Genomic DNA, 13,004 nt, shown 5'->3' on the forward strand with positions numbered 1-13,004 from the left:
GGTGACGCGGCGGTGACGCGGCAGCAGGACCTCCCCTCCCTCCCCTCTCCTCCTCCTCCTCCTCCTCCGGGCTCGCGGAGCAGCAGCAGCTACTTTCGGACTCCCATCTGCGGCCGGTCGAGGCTCCTGCGGGTTCATCGCGGACTGACGCCGGTGAGTTTTCTGTGCGGGCTGCGGGTTGAACCTTTAAAACAGTGTTCTGGCTTTTAGAAAAGTCCCATCAGCGACTGAAGGAACCCACTGATGGTGCTGCTGATGTCTGTCATGTTTATGAGATTTAATTTTCGGTTCATCAGATCAGAGCAGTTTAAAGACAAACGGAGATTTTGACGGAGTCCTGCAGATTGTAGCTGCACTTCACTGTGCGCTGATTGTGTTGATTGCGGTAGAAGAGCTGTTTTAATTGAGCATACAGAATGTAACTAAGTATATTTACTCAAGTACTGCACTTACAATCTTTTTATTTTTCTACTTCATTCAACAGTGAGCTCCTGTGGATTCATGTTTAACATAAATGTGTTCATTTACACTGTAAAGCATCGTGTAGGAGTTTAGTGGAATCAACTCATCTTTTCTCGACAACTTAACGTTAATTTTGTTAATTTGAAGTTAATTTAAGTCAAGATTTATCGTCTTTATTTTTCAGGCCACTTAAGAACTGTTAAATATGAGGTTCTTCTGAGCTGATATCTTCTGGTGAAATTTAAGTTCTGGTGACCATTTCCACCTTGAAACCACAGCGTACAAAAGACAATCTCAGAAACACAGATTTGGACTTCCTGGATTTCATATGTCACAAACCTAAACAACCAATCCTGTCAGTCGCTGGGTGGCAGCATTTAGCATCATTATATTTTCGAATCAGCTTCTGTTTTAAACAAGTTTTACCCCTATATTACAACTTTCTATTGTGCAGTGTAGTCTTTTTATATATATCTGAGCGGGGTTATAGGTGAGCTGGTGTGCTCGAGCTGCAAAATGATAATGGCAAAAACATTTTTTTTAGTATGTCCCAATACATAATATATCAAAAGCGGTTTGCCAAAAACACCAAGACGTTCGACTACATCTGGTGTCATTTTGCAGAACGCGAGTCGTCACGCTGTTCCGACCCACAATCCTTTGCACGGCACAAGATGCATCACGTACGTCACAGCGGTGTCTCTGGAGTATAAACGAGCCGAGGGCGTCCAGACAGGTGACAGCTCATTTCACACCACACGCTGCGATGATGTATGAGTGAGCCGGTCAACGCTGAGGGCGCGACATTATGACAGATTAGCGTGTCACAGCTGTGCGATACTGCACGCAACACTACACACTGAAGGTATCGTTGTGCCGTTTAAAGCTAATTATTCAGATTAAGGTCGTTTGAATTACAGTTTTAAATTGAGCCAACTGCATCGTTAGCACCTCTTAATTAAATGGATGGTTGCAAGATGAACGTTTATTAATGTAGATGAACCTTTGAAGTTGTGTTTTAATGAGTTGTGTTGACATAACAAAGCAGGTAATTGCATCAACTAAATAATACAAGTAAATTCAACTTAAATTTTTGCATTGATTGATTTAAAACAAAATTCAAGTTGTAGTAAATTAATTAAATTGGCTTCATAACTTTTTTCTCCTCCTTAAAGTTTAAGATTAAAAACTTGCTACTAAAACCTAAATAACTGTTAAATTCCTCAACTTCATCGTACAGTCGTGACTCGATAATCTGACCCTTAACGATCCTTAACCTGCTATCTGACAGGTTTTTAGGAAAAACAAACAGAACCCATAAAAACAGCCTTAACATACCGACAGCCTTGGATTCCGACTCCGACATGACGTTTAATGTCACCAATCAGGATGACGGCGTATTATCTGACTGAACAATCCCACAGATTGGCTACGTTCACACTGCAGGACTTGATGCTCAATGAGGATTTCTTTGTGACTTCCTTCACGTTTCCAGTTCAATGCGACTTGTATGTGATCTGCTGTGTGAACTTCATACGACCCAAAAGTGTCCCGCATGCGCAGAAGAGGACACGACGACGTCACACGCAGCGAGCGTGCTCAGTGTTTACGGAAGTAAACATGGATGGGAAACGGAAACAGAAGTGTGAGCGCTAACTAAACTAGCATCAGCAGCCAAGTACTGCCTGTGTGTTCCGGACACTTCCACCCCGTTGGAGCGCTCCAACAGGGTGGAAGTGTCCGGAACGTGCACAAGCGCACCAGTCAGTTAGGCGTGAAATCCAGTGATGGGTAGTGTTCTAACAATACACTAGTTATTATAACAACTGTAAGCAATAAATATTAACAACAAATGAACCTTCCAGCATCAAGCCCTCCTTGTATCTCGACCTCCGTCTTGACAATCCGACAGCCTTGCTATCTGACATAAAGAAGGTTTTACAGAAGGTTTGTGTCGGATTATTGAGTCACGACGGTCGTTTAGTTGATTGAACATAATTTTATTAGAAATTGTCTGAACTCAAAAAGATGGCTGCGTTTTATATTTTTGTTGATCCTAAACCTTTGAGAGTGTATGATGCAGTTTATAAAGTCCATAACAAAGCAGAGGCTACATGTACTGGTAAGGATGTGATTTGTCTGTGCAGTCCTTCTCATCTGCATCAGGAGCCACTGGTCTGCTGTGACCTTTCTATTAAACAACACTGTTTAGACGTCCAACATTTTACGGGACGCTCAGCTCAGCGAGGGCCTCGTAAACATGCGACAGTCACGCAGTGAGTCAGGAAACCCACACGGAGGATCCTGGGAACACTTCAGCCGACATCCTGCAGCAGAGACGCAAGAATTCAGCTGTTTACTGTAATTTTCTCCAACTCTGACCTGAGCGCTGAAAGGAGGAACAAAAGCAGCAGCATGACAGGAGCTAAGCTGCTGCCATGTGTCTGGTCGATAGAAGCGAGCGGCTGAGCTTCAAAAGCAACGCCGGTGGTCCCGGTGCTGATCCAGTGTTCTTCTGACACGCAGGGCGATCAGCGTGGAGCAATTAGGCTCCAGCTCAGGAGCTAAAGACGTTTTTATTCCACCACAGCTTCTCTCTTACATCCATTAGATCACTAGAGCCTCATCATTTTTTCATTGATTTACCGTCCACTGAGGGAGCAGCTCGACTCGACCAGGCAGAGCCGTGATGCCTTCTAGTCTGAACCCACAGATCAGAGCGACTGCAGGGGCCTCGGGGCCTTTTAACCCGTTTACTGTTTCTGGTCCATCAGTAATGCTGCTCTCATGCGCTCCACATATTCTCCTGGAATCACACGTTCCTGCACATTTAACGGATTTCCTTTAGAATTAAGAGCACCTGGAAGATGTCTGATAAACGCATTCCACAAATATTCCTGTTTACGCAACGCTGACATCAATTTAAAACCAAATAACTCCGTGAAATAAACAGGTCAGATCAGTTTGACCTATAAAAGTAGGGACAGAACCAGAGATATTTACTGGTAGTCATATCAGAAGTAGTCCAGCAGCATTTTTCCGTCCATTTAACTGTAATTTTTTAACCTTCTGCTTGATTTTAGCACCATATTTGAAACATGTGATGGAACATTACAGCATGAAATACCATCAAAAAGCGTAATAATGACGGCATGAAGTTGTAAAATCATTGACTTAACAGTTAAAACGCTGGAAAATGAAAAAAAAATCTGTTAATATCGTGATAATGTTGGTATTTGGAAGTCTCAAAATCAGCTCTGTAGTTTTGGATATAGAAGCCTTAACCAGACACATTTACTAAGGTTTGGGTCATGATGTGTTTTTTTAGTCATAAATAATAAATGCAAAGTCGTTTATCTGCACAAAACCCAACTTCTTATGACGTGTTTAAAGCACTGCAACGATGCACTTCAGCTCATACGGCTGCATCGGCACCAAACTAGAGCAAAGTAAGATTTTTTAAATACATATATGGAGAGTTTATTTGCAAAAACTGATAACTCCGTCTTCACAAACCTTCAGGAAACCCACTTCTCCATCGTCTACCTGAGACAATATCAGTCAAACTTATCTCTATTTTTGTCGTTTCTACTGAGTCACATCCACTCAGCTTCAGTTTGGTTGATATTATCTCAAGCAAACAACAAAAGAAAATATGTTTTCTGAAAATCTACGAAGGTGGAGTTATCTGATTTTGCAAATGACCTCTTCATATATTATTATTTTGTATATATAAGGCAAAAAGCAAACAGCCAAAATGCATAACAACAAAGTACTCATATAAATGAAGCACACAGAGATGTGGCAGCCCACAGATCATGTTCTCTACATTTAGATAAACGTGCTGGTTGGTTGAAGGCTGCAGCATCAATCATAATATCATGCTTAGATTTGAAAAGACCTGCGACCCCGGTGAGGATGAAGCGGTGTTCAGATAGTGGATGGATGGATGTGAAAAGAAATGAAGAAAGAAAATTCCCAATTCAGCTGTTTATCACGTCACAGTGAAAATATCTGACCTTCTTGCATCTCGTTCAGTCATACGATGAACTTTCTGCTGATATTGCAACACATAAATTAATAGATTGAAGAAAGCCGCCCTCCTTCAGCTCCTTCAGCTCCTTCTAACTGGAACCCGAAGGAGTGGCTCGGTGCTGATTGAACCCTGAGCGCTGGGAGGCCTCCACATCTCCATCCCCCTCCAGCTGCAACTGGGAGCCATTGTGCCTAATCCCCGCCCTGCTCTCAGCCTCTGCTGCAGGCGCTGCCGGGCATCCATCAGGCGGCTCAGCCTCCAGTCGTCCTTTCAGCATCGGCATGTCATTATGCAGCATACAGTAGCCGGGCGCTCTGAAGAGCTCCGTGAATGCAGGACGAGGATCCTTCTGAAGCCTCTCACGCAACCACGTAATTAAAACTGGTTTCCACAACTCAGGTTTTGCCGCGGAGGCCAACGGCGTCGCCGTATTGTCACAAGTTGGGGTTTTGTGTTGTGGTCATTAGTTTCTCACAGCTGAAAGGACGCAGAGCTCCACAGAGGAGGTCTGGATGATTTTAATAAGTGTCCACTTAACTTAGATTGTTCCTCAGGCGCCGAGTTCAGAGGGACACACTCAAGGCTGCAGCGAGGGTAATTAAATTTCTCAAAAAACGAATTGTTTGGCGTGCAAAATGGGGGCAGAAGCCTTTTATGATGTTCAAAAGATCTGTTATAAACAAAGAAACCAAAAGACGTTTAGTTTGGTTTCATAAAGAATAAAGAAAGAAGAAATATTTACAGTTGAGACGCTGGAATCACTGAAAATTTAGATTTGAAACCAACAGTTTTCCATAAAAACCATGCTGGCTTTCTGTAAATACTTAATTTCTGGTGGTTTCCTGTTTGTTGTTGCCCAACTGGCTCCATACTTGGCTTCAACTGAACTGAATTTTACCAATTTCTTTTGTTTTGGTTCAGTTCTTAACTTTTTTTCAGCTATTCTACCAATTTCAAAATAAATGACAGTGATAATTAGAAAATCTCTGAAGAAATTCCATGTGCCAGTTAACAAATCCTGCTATAAATATACACAAGTGCATTTTATTTTGAAAAAGCCAGCATTGTTTAGAATCTCTGTTAACCCTTTCGTAGAATTTCAGAACTTTTATTTTGATAGTGTCGTGTCCCTGGACGCATCCTGTTCTGTTCTGCTTCTAAATGCACACATCTGTGCTTCTGAAACAAGAACATCAGTGTTAGTGCGCTCTGGCTGCATTTTACTGGGGCGTGCATAATGTAAAGAAAACAAGCATTTACCGCCACACAGCCTGAGGACAACGTAGAGAACGGTGTCAGAGGCATCTGAACTCAGAGCCGGTCTCACACTGATCTGCTGATCTGGACTCATGGAGGAGAAACCAGGTCATCTGGTGGTTAATTCACTGATTGACATCTGAGTGGATCCAAGAAGAGAGAGTCTGGAAGAGAAAGATGTCTAGATGTCACTGAGGAAGTAATTCTACGTAGAAATGTGGACAAAAAAGAAGCTGGTTAATAATAATAATGGGGGAAAACAGCTGAAATTCATACCAGACTCCATAAGAAAAAATGCGTTTTTTTTACATGTTAAATTGCATTCTGGGCTGAAGTACTTGCATGTTTGCTGAAAGGAAACGTTACGATATAATCATTGCCCCATTTTAAGAACGAAGCTGCTGGATATTTGAAATGAGGTTCAGCCTGGAGGACTTGGAGACACTCGTGTTGAAGACTTGTTTTCTGCAGCATGTGTTTGTCTCTGACTTGGCAAATTTTCCTTTGGAGTCTGGAATGAACAACAAAGTGTTTCCTGCTGCAAAAACATGGACATAGTGGCAGAAATGTCTTGAAGTATTATGTTCTCCGGAGGTTTTCTTCATCCTCAACGTATCTGTTACCTCAGACTGTTAGCCTAATGGTTCAACAGCTCCTTTTTTGGTTCTTGAAGATGTTCCACCTCTCATCCAAGAGGCCTCCTCAGCTCTACCTGACCTGCTGGGATGTTTTTCAGATGTTTTAGGTCATCTGTGAAGGAACCAGATGAATCAGTTTAGTCTGGAAGCTGATTTAAAGTAAAATATCTGCTTCCTCCTCCTGCAAACCTGCTGCTGTGACGTGCATAAGAGACGCTACACTTGCTTAATCAATAAATGACCCACCGCATGACGGGGAAATAAAAAACATTTGGCAAACAGGGACCGGTGGCTGAATTCCCAGAGGATAAAGGAGGGATTGTAATGAAAGCATTACTCATGTTCGCGTTAGAAGTGACAGTGTTAATAATGCAGGTTTTCAAATCCAGGGGAGGCGGCTGGAGCTGGGAGCGAATTCGTAGGGTTCCTTTGACATTTAATTAATGCAGCGGGCTCACAGCAGGAGCAGCAGCCTTCTGTTATAACCTCCCGAAGCCTTGTTTGTATCCAGGTTCGCTGTAGTTCAATGATACAGATACGAGAGGTTACAGATCAGAGGATCTTTGCTAAGTTGATCCCCTCGTTCCCTCAGTGTTTGGCAGGTGCATGAGGATTCTCGGGGCCGATGATGGAGGCCTGGCCGACGGTGGCCTGGGTGCTGCTGCTGCTGACCGCCATCGCTGAGCGGCTGGAAACCGTGCAGGCGAGAGACTTCACCATGAAGGACATCGTTCTGCTGCATCCCTCAAGTAGGAGCAAAATCTATTAACTCCCAATCTAGCTCCGCCATTAAGTCAAACTTTTGATGTGTTCAGTGCTACTTATACACTGACTGTTTACATTTCTACAACCTCTACAAACCGTGTTTTTCCTACATCAACTCTACAGAGATTCTCGTGGATTAATCGTAGCAGCTGGACTTGTTTGAGTTCCTTGAAGATGTTTCATTGCGGAGCAGCAAACCCCCCAATTGAAACTGAAACTCAGGTGTTAATGGCTCCTGGAACTCCCAACTAGTCAGTCAGAGCTGATGAAGCCTCTTGGATGAGAGGTGGAACATCTTCAAGGAACTCAAGCAAGACCAGCTGCTACTATTAATCTACCAGAACAACCATGACCTGGACGACTGAGAATCTTCACAGACATCTACAAAGACGTTTCAGCAAGCTGAATGTGTCTTCCAACAACTTGCTGGCAGCTTTTTGTTTGTTTGTTTGTTTTTGACCTACGCTGCATTAATCTCAGCCATCCACTAATTTCCTCTGTCTGCAGTTAAACCTGAAAAATGTGAATTTTTGTCATGTGACTGCTGGTCGCGGCTCCTCAGTCGTGCTGTGGAGAGCAGACGTTTTGGTTTTATCACCGGATTTTCACAACTGGATGATTTTTGTTGAATTTTCAGACGTAGAATTTTTTTAACCCTCCTTTGTGGTCAATTTGACTCCGTTCAATGTTTTAATTTCTTCAGTTTTATTTAACGGGACATAAACTTGGGTACGATTTCAGCTATGATAATTTTCTGGAGGTTTACATTGCTGGGGTCAAACTGAACCAAAGGATAAAAGATGTCAGAGGGTTAAGCTTTCTGTGATATTTGTCCTGATGGGACTCACGTCACATGTTCAAAGGCTGCAGAGAATTCTAGATGTTTTCACAGTTTCTGGTTATTTTTTTTTTTTTGAAGATCAAGATAAAGATAAAGATAAAGGTTTCAGGGACACACAAACCCTTCCCCCACTGTACAGTGACCACTCTTTGTTGTTATCAGAAACAAAAAGTAAAGCAGCAAAGCTAACAGCCGTCACACAGCAGGAAAGGGATTTACGATATTATAATGCATATTAAGCTTAATACAAGGATTCTGTGAGAGAATGTGGGTACACTTTGACTGATGTGACACCAAATAAGTGCATAATAATTTAATAAAAATACAAAAATTAAGAATATTGTTGGCATCGGTGTGGATGCACGAAACAGAAGTACGAGGAACAACTAATGCCTGTTTAAAGCAACAATGTCCGACAAAATGTGCGCATTAAAAAGACCAACAGAAGTTAATTCAACACATTTTAAATTATAGTTTGTTAAAGATGCAACCGTGGATGTTTAATCTCTTGTTATAGACGCTGACATCAACCCTCTGGACTCCAAGGAGCAGTTATGGTAAAAAAAAGAAATTAGCCCACACGAGAAAAAACAACAACAAACTCCTGCACCTCTAAGCAAACAACACAACCACGAATAGAAGCATAGACGACTCAGAAATGTCTTCTGTGGCTCGTTATAATGTCATAAATCGTCTTTTTTTAAACCTCCTGATGGATTTTAGGTTTCAGAGGGTTAATTTAGTCCAGCCTAATGCAGTTTTAAAATTCTACTCCTCCTCAAATCCGTCCATTCGTCTGCTCTATCGCCCTCTAGCAGCCGTCTGGAGACGCTGCAGCAGCTCAAAACTCCAACAAAACGACAATTTTTTTTCCACCAAATCCTGAAATAAAAGCTTCCCGCAGGATCACAAGACAAAAGATGTGGGAACGGCGTTGTGTTTTTGTGTGAGAGCCACGGTGTCGGCTGGAACCGGCTGACCCTGAGACCTGTAGCTGTCCCAGCCTGCTTCCCAGCCAATGGGAAAGCCAAACAACCGCAGACGATTGTGAAGGGATGCTGTCTGGGAAACAAACCTGAACATATCTGTGTCATTGTCCCAGATCTTGGGTTAGTTTAATGACTCAGCATAAAATAAAACACGCCACAGTGTTAAACCAGCAGCTGCTCCAGACACCAGTAACCGTGTACAGTCGCTGCTGTACCTGCTGGAGGCCTCCGGGTTCAAATGAGCTGCAGGAATGTAGCAGAAATCACATGAATCCAGACGACCAGCTGGGAGGCGGAGCTGACGGAGTAAACACTTCCACTCGCTGGGAAAAGACACTCGTTTCAGATCCCGACTTATCGTTCCGATAATATGTTGTGACTCGGACGAGGTGGGGAAACGTCTGAAGGAGAAGCCACAGAGGTGATCCGCTGGTGTCAGACGTGCACTTTGCTCTAATCTGACAGCGGCTGAATTCTTTCTGAAGCTGCTGGCTTTTCTGTAAAAGTGGCCGCAGTAATCTCTTTCACAGATTTTCACAGACAGACGAGTACAATGCAAGCTGCTCTGATGTGTGTGAGGTGATTCAGGGAAGAGTTAACCCACATTTTAATATAGAAAAACTCCACAGAGAGCAAATGAGAGAGAAAAATCACAACACACCTTTCTCTTTCCTCTCAACTTCACACCTATTACTAAAATGTCCATAAAAATGAAACTTTGAAGAGAACCATGTAATCCAAAGTTGCTGCTTCCAGCTTTATCCCTCTAAACAACAACTTAATAATGTTAGATCACACAAACATATTATAAAAAAATTAGTCCGTTACTTACATTAACAAGCAGCTAGGACCCGATCAGAGCTGCTTCATTTATTGTTTTTAACTTCCAATGTGGTAAATAATTGAATAATTTGCAGAATAAAGTCACATTTCACGTGTTCCTTTATGATTAATGCATCTCCTGACAAATCTACTCGAGTAAATTCAAGTCACTCGAGTAGATTTGACAGTACAGATGGTTCACTTCACGTGAAGAGAAAAAAAAAAGTATGCACAGTTGTAAATTGCAGATTCAACCAGGAGAATAAAGAACACACTGAGGTCACAACATCCATCCATCCATCATCTCTACACCTTAATCCTCACTAGGGTGATCAGGGTGAAGGCAGGTTCACCTGGACAGGTAACCAGTCTATCACAGGGCTACACTTAGAGACAGACAACCAAGCACACTCACATTCACACCTACAGACAATTTAGAATCACCAATTGGCCTCAGCATGTTTCTGGACTGTGAGAGGAAGCCGGAGAACCCGGAGAGAACCCACGCTGCACGGGGAGAACATGCAAATTCCACACCATCTGAGCCTCCATTAAAAGACAGAAATAGGATAAAAAACACAGTCAGAACCTTATAATAAATAAGATCTTGTGTCTGTCAGGGCTTGCAGATAGGAAGAGTCGCCCAGCCTCCTCATACAGCTCACAGTGATGAGTCTCATCACTATCAGTGGTCGTATAACTTAAGTCAGAAACAGCGTCCAGGAGCTCCAGAGTCTCTGCTGACACATGCAGAAAACGTGACTTTAAACCAACACTGATAGAAACGTCGCCTCAATCGGTGTTTTTCTACAACGTGGACAAAAAAAAGATTTATTCCTGTGAACATTTTTGTCATAGTTCAGTCACCAGTTTGGTCACATAAGATATTTGTACTTGAGATAAGACTCTCATCACTAAATGAAAATCATCTGTTAAGTTTTATCTGCTTTAATTTATATATAATTTATACTCGGTGGGGCAATTATTTACCCAGCAAAGCATTTTCAGTCTCTTTGGTTTGTCTTTAAATGTTGAATTGCTTCTAATAATAATAATCTCTTTTATTTGTATGACTTCTTTCTTTCCTTCTATCTTTTACTCTAGTTTTTGGTGAATTATATTATGACATACAGATGTTTTCTCTGTATCACAGTCAGCTTTGGTGATTTTGTAGATTTCTTGTTCTACTTTGCAGCACATTTCCCAGGGAGCTTCTGTTGTTCATTAAATGTGAATGTGTTTGCGTCCACAGCTACTCCTCACCCCGGTGGCTTCAAGTGCTTCACGTGTCAGGACGCTGCAGACAACTACGAGTGCAACCGCTGGGCTCCAGATGTTTACTGTCCACAGGGTACGGCAGCGTTCTCTCATGTGTGTGCGTGGTGAGATGATGGAAGTGATCATTGCTCATTCTCAGACGCTGTGTCCTCCAGATACCAGGTACTGCTACACCGTCCACGTGATGGATCACCGTGGCGACAGCGTGTCCGTGACGAAGCGCTGCGCCGCCCTGGAGGACTGCCTGTTCACCGGCTGCGCTGACGTCGCTGCAAACGGCCACCAGGTACGTGGAGAGCTCCGGATTCATTCATTCGTTCTGATTACTTCCTCCTGAGCGTCTGCCTGTCGCGTCAGGTGTGCTCATCCTGCTGCGAGGGGAACATCTGCAACGTGCTCGTGCCCAGGAACGAGAGCAGCGCCGTTTTCTCCTCCACGTCTCCTCTGGTGAGCTCGGGCAGGAGGCTGCGTCCCGCGGCGCTGGGATGCATCATCAGCATCATCATCTGCATCCTCACAGCTGGACGCGCGTGAGAGGATCATTAAAAAACAACTAGAAGGACGATAAAGGATTCTTCATTCTGTGTCTAACGCAGCTGGAGCGTGCTGCAGACACAGACATGTAATTAACCGTTTTAGCAGGCTGCAGACCTGATTCTCCTCCATCACATCTCAAATCATCAGAGATCTTCTGCTTCACCATCTCTGATTCGCTTGAAACTTATTCTATATGAATATTTCAAGTGGTATCTGTTTGTATGAAATACTTTCCAAGAGTTTATTTAATTTTTTTGGCCTGTGAACCATCTTTCTACTTGTTTTCTTGCACATTGAAATTGAGTTTAAATGAAAAAATCTCAGGAACGATTGAAGAAAAAAGCCTGAAATCTGAACTGTTGTTTCTCATCATGCAGTTAATTCAGAATCTACGATTTTGTACAAGTAGGTTAAATGAACTCTGATCACGGGTGAGTTGAAGTGTGAAAAAAAAACTGACACCATCATGAAAACGCCCCTCTTTGAGCACATTAACCTAAAAATTAATAATGCAGCTCCTGAGATATTTTCATTAAGCTTCAAATTTCAATGCAAAGAAATAATTATCTCGGGATTTGATATATCAATTTAAACTTTCACAGTATATTTTCTAAATATTTTATGCTATAATAATTACAGGCAAATCAGAAATGGACAATTTGTTCTAAAAAATGTGATGATTTGAGATGGTTTTTTTGTTAATTTATTTATGCTTTATGTTTTAATTGTCTTAGTTTAATCACACTAGTATGTATATTATTTTTGGGAGATTTTGTTATTATTAAATTTATAATATATGTAATAAATGTACAGTGTGCAGAAAATCATTTTTTCAAGTAATAGGACGTGTAATAAGCGTAACAGTAACAGTGAATTTGCTTTGAAGGTTCCACAGGAGGAAGGTTCAGGATCTGTGTTTGATTCTACATCTACAATGCAAATGAAACTGGACGAGCTACCAGAGCGAACACAGGGCGTCGTTTGCTTCAACATTAGTCCAGGTGAAGGTGGACTCAGTAGCTCTGATCAGCCACTAGATGGAGACAAACAACCTTCCAGAGTTCTGCTCATTTTGTTAACATTGAGAAATAAGCTGTGCTGTTTTGGCCTCACAGATGATGAAAATGTGTACAAACTGCAGCTTAAAAGTCCATCCATCTATTATCTATACATCGCTTAATCCTCACTAGGGTCATGGGGGGCTGGAGTCTATCCCAGCTGACTCAGGGTGAAGGCAGGTTCACCTGGACAGGTAACCAGTCTATCACAGGGCTACACTTAGAGACAGACAACCAAGCACACTCACATTCACACGTACAGACAATTTAGAATCACCAATTAACCTCAACATGTTTCTGGACTGTGTGGGAGGAAGAACC

At 42.3% G+C, this 13,004-nt stretch overlaps 1 protein-coding gene across 1 annotated transcript; it reads left to right on the top strand.

The window, feature by feature from the left end:
- The first annotated feature begins 76 nt into the window (after window positions 1-76).
- On the top strand, window positions 77-11,837 carry lypd6 (LY6/PLAUR domain containing 6). The gene is made up of 5 exons (XM_008283144.1): window positions 77-153; window positions 6,986-7,142; window positions 11,063-11,161; window positions 11,244-11,374; window positions 11,446-11,837. Exons 2-5 carry the CDS (start codon window positions 7,019-7,021, stop codon window positions 11,620-11,622), a joined length of 531 nt encoding a protein of 176 aa, XP_008281366.1. The 5' UTR covers window positions 77-153; window positions 6,986-7,018; the 3' UTR covers window positions 11,623-11,837.
- The last annotated feature ends 1,167 nt before the right edge of the window (window positions 11,838-13,004 follow it).

The sequence above is a fragment of the Stegastes partitus genome, unplaced genomic scaffold, assembly GCF_000690725.1.
Source record: "Stegastes partitus isolate 25-593 unplaced genomic scaffold, Stegastes_partitus-1.0.2 Scaffold298, whole genome shotgun sequence".
Classification (NCBI taxonomy): domain Eukaryota; kingdom Metazoa; phylum Chordata; class Actinopteri; family Pomacentridae; genus Stegastes; species Stegastes partitus.

Coding starts and splice junctions, on each gene's coding strand:
- lypd6 (XM_008283144.1), top strand. CDS start 7,019: ATGATGGAGGCCTGGCCGACGGTGGCCTGGGTGCTGCTGCTGCTGACC. Junction 11,162..11,243: donor AGATGTTTACTGTCCACAGG/GTACGGCAGCGT, acceptor TGTGTCCTCCAG/ATACCAGGTACTGCTACACC. Junction 11,375..11,445: donor TCGCTGCAAACGGCCACCAG/GTACGTGGAGAG, acceptor CTGTCGCGTCAG/GTGTGCTCATCCTGCTGCGA.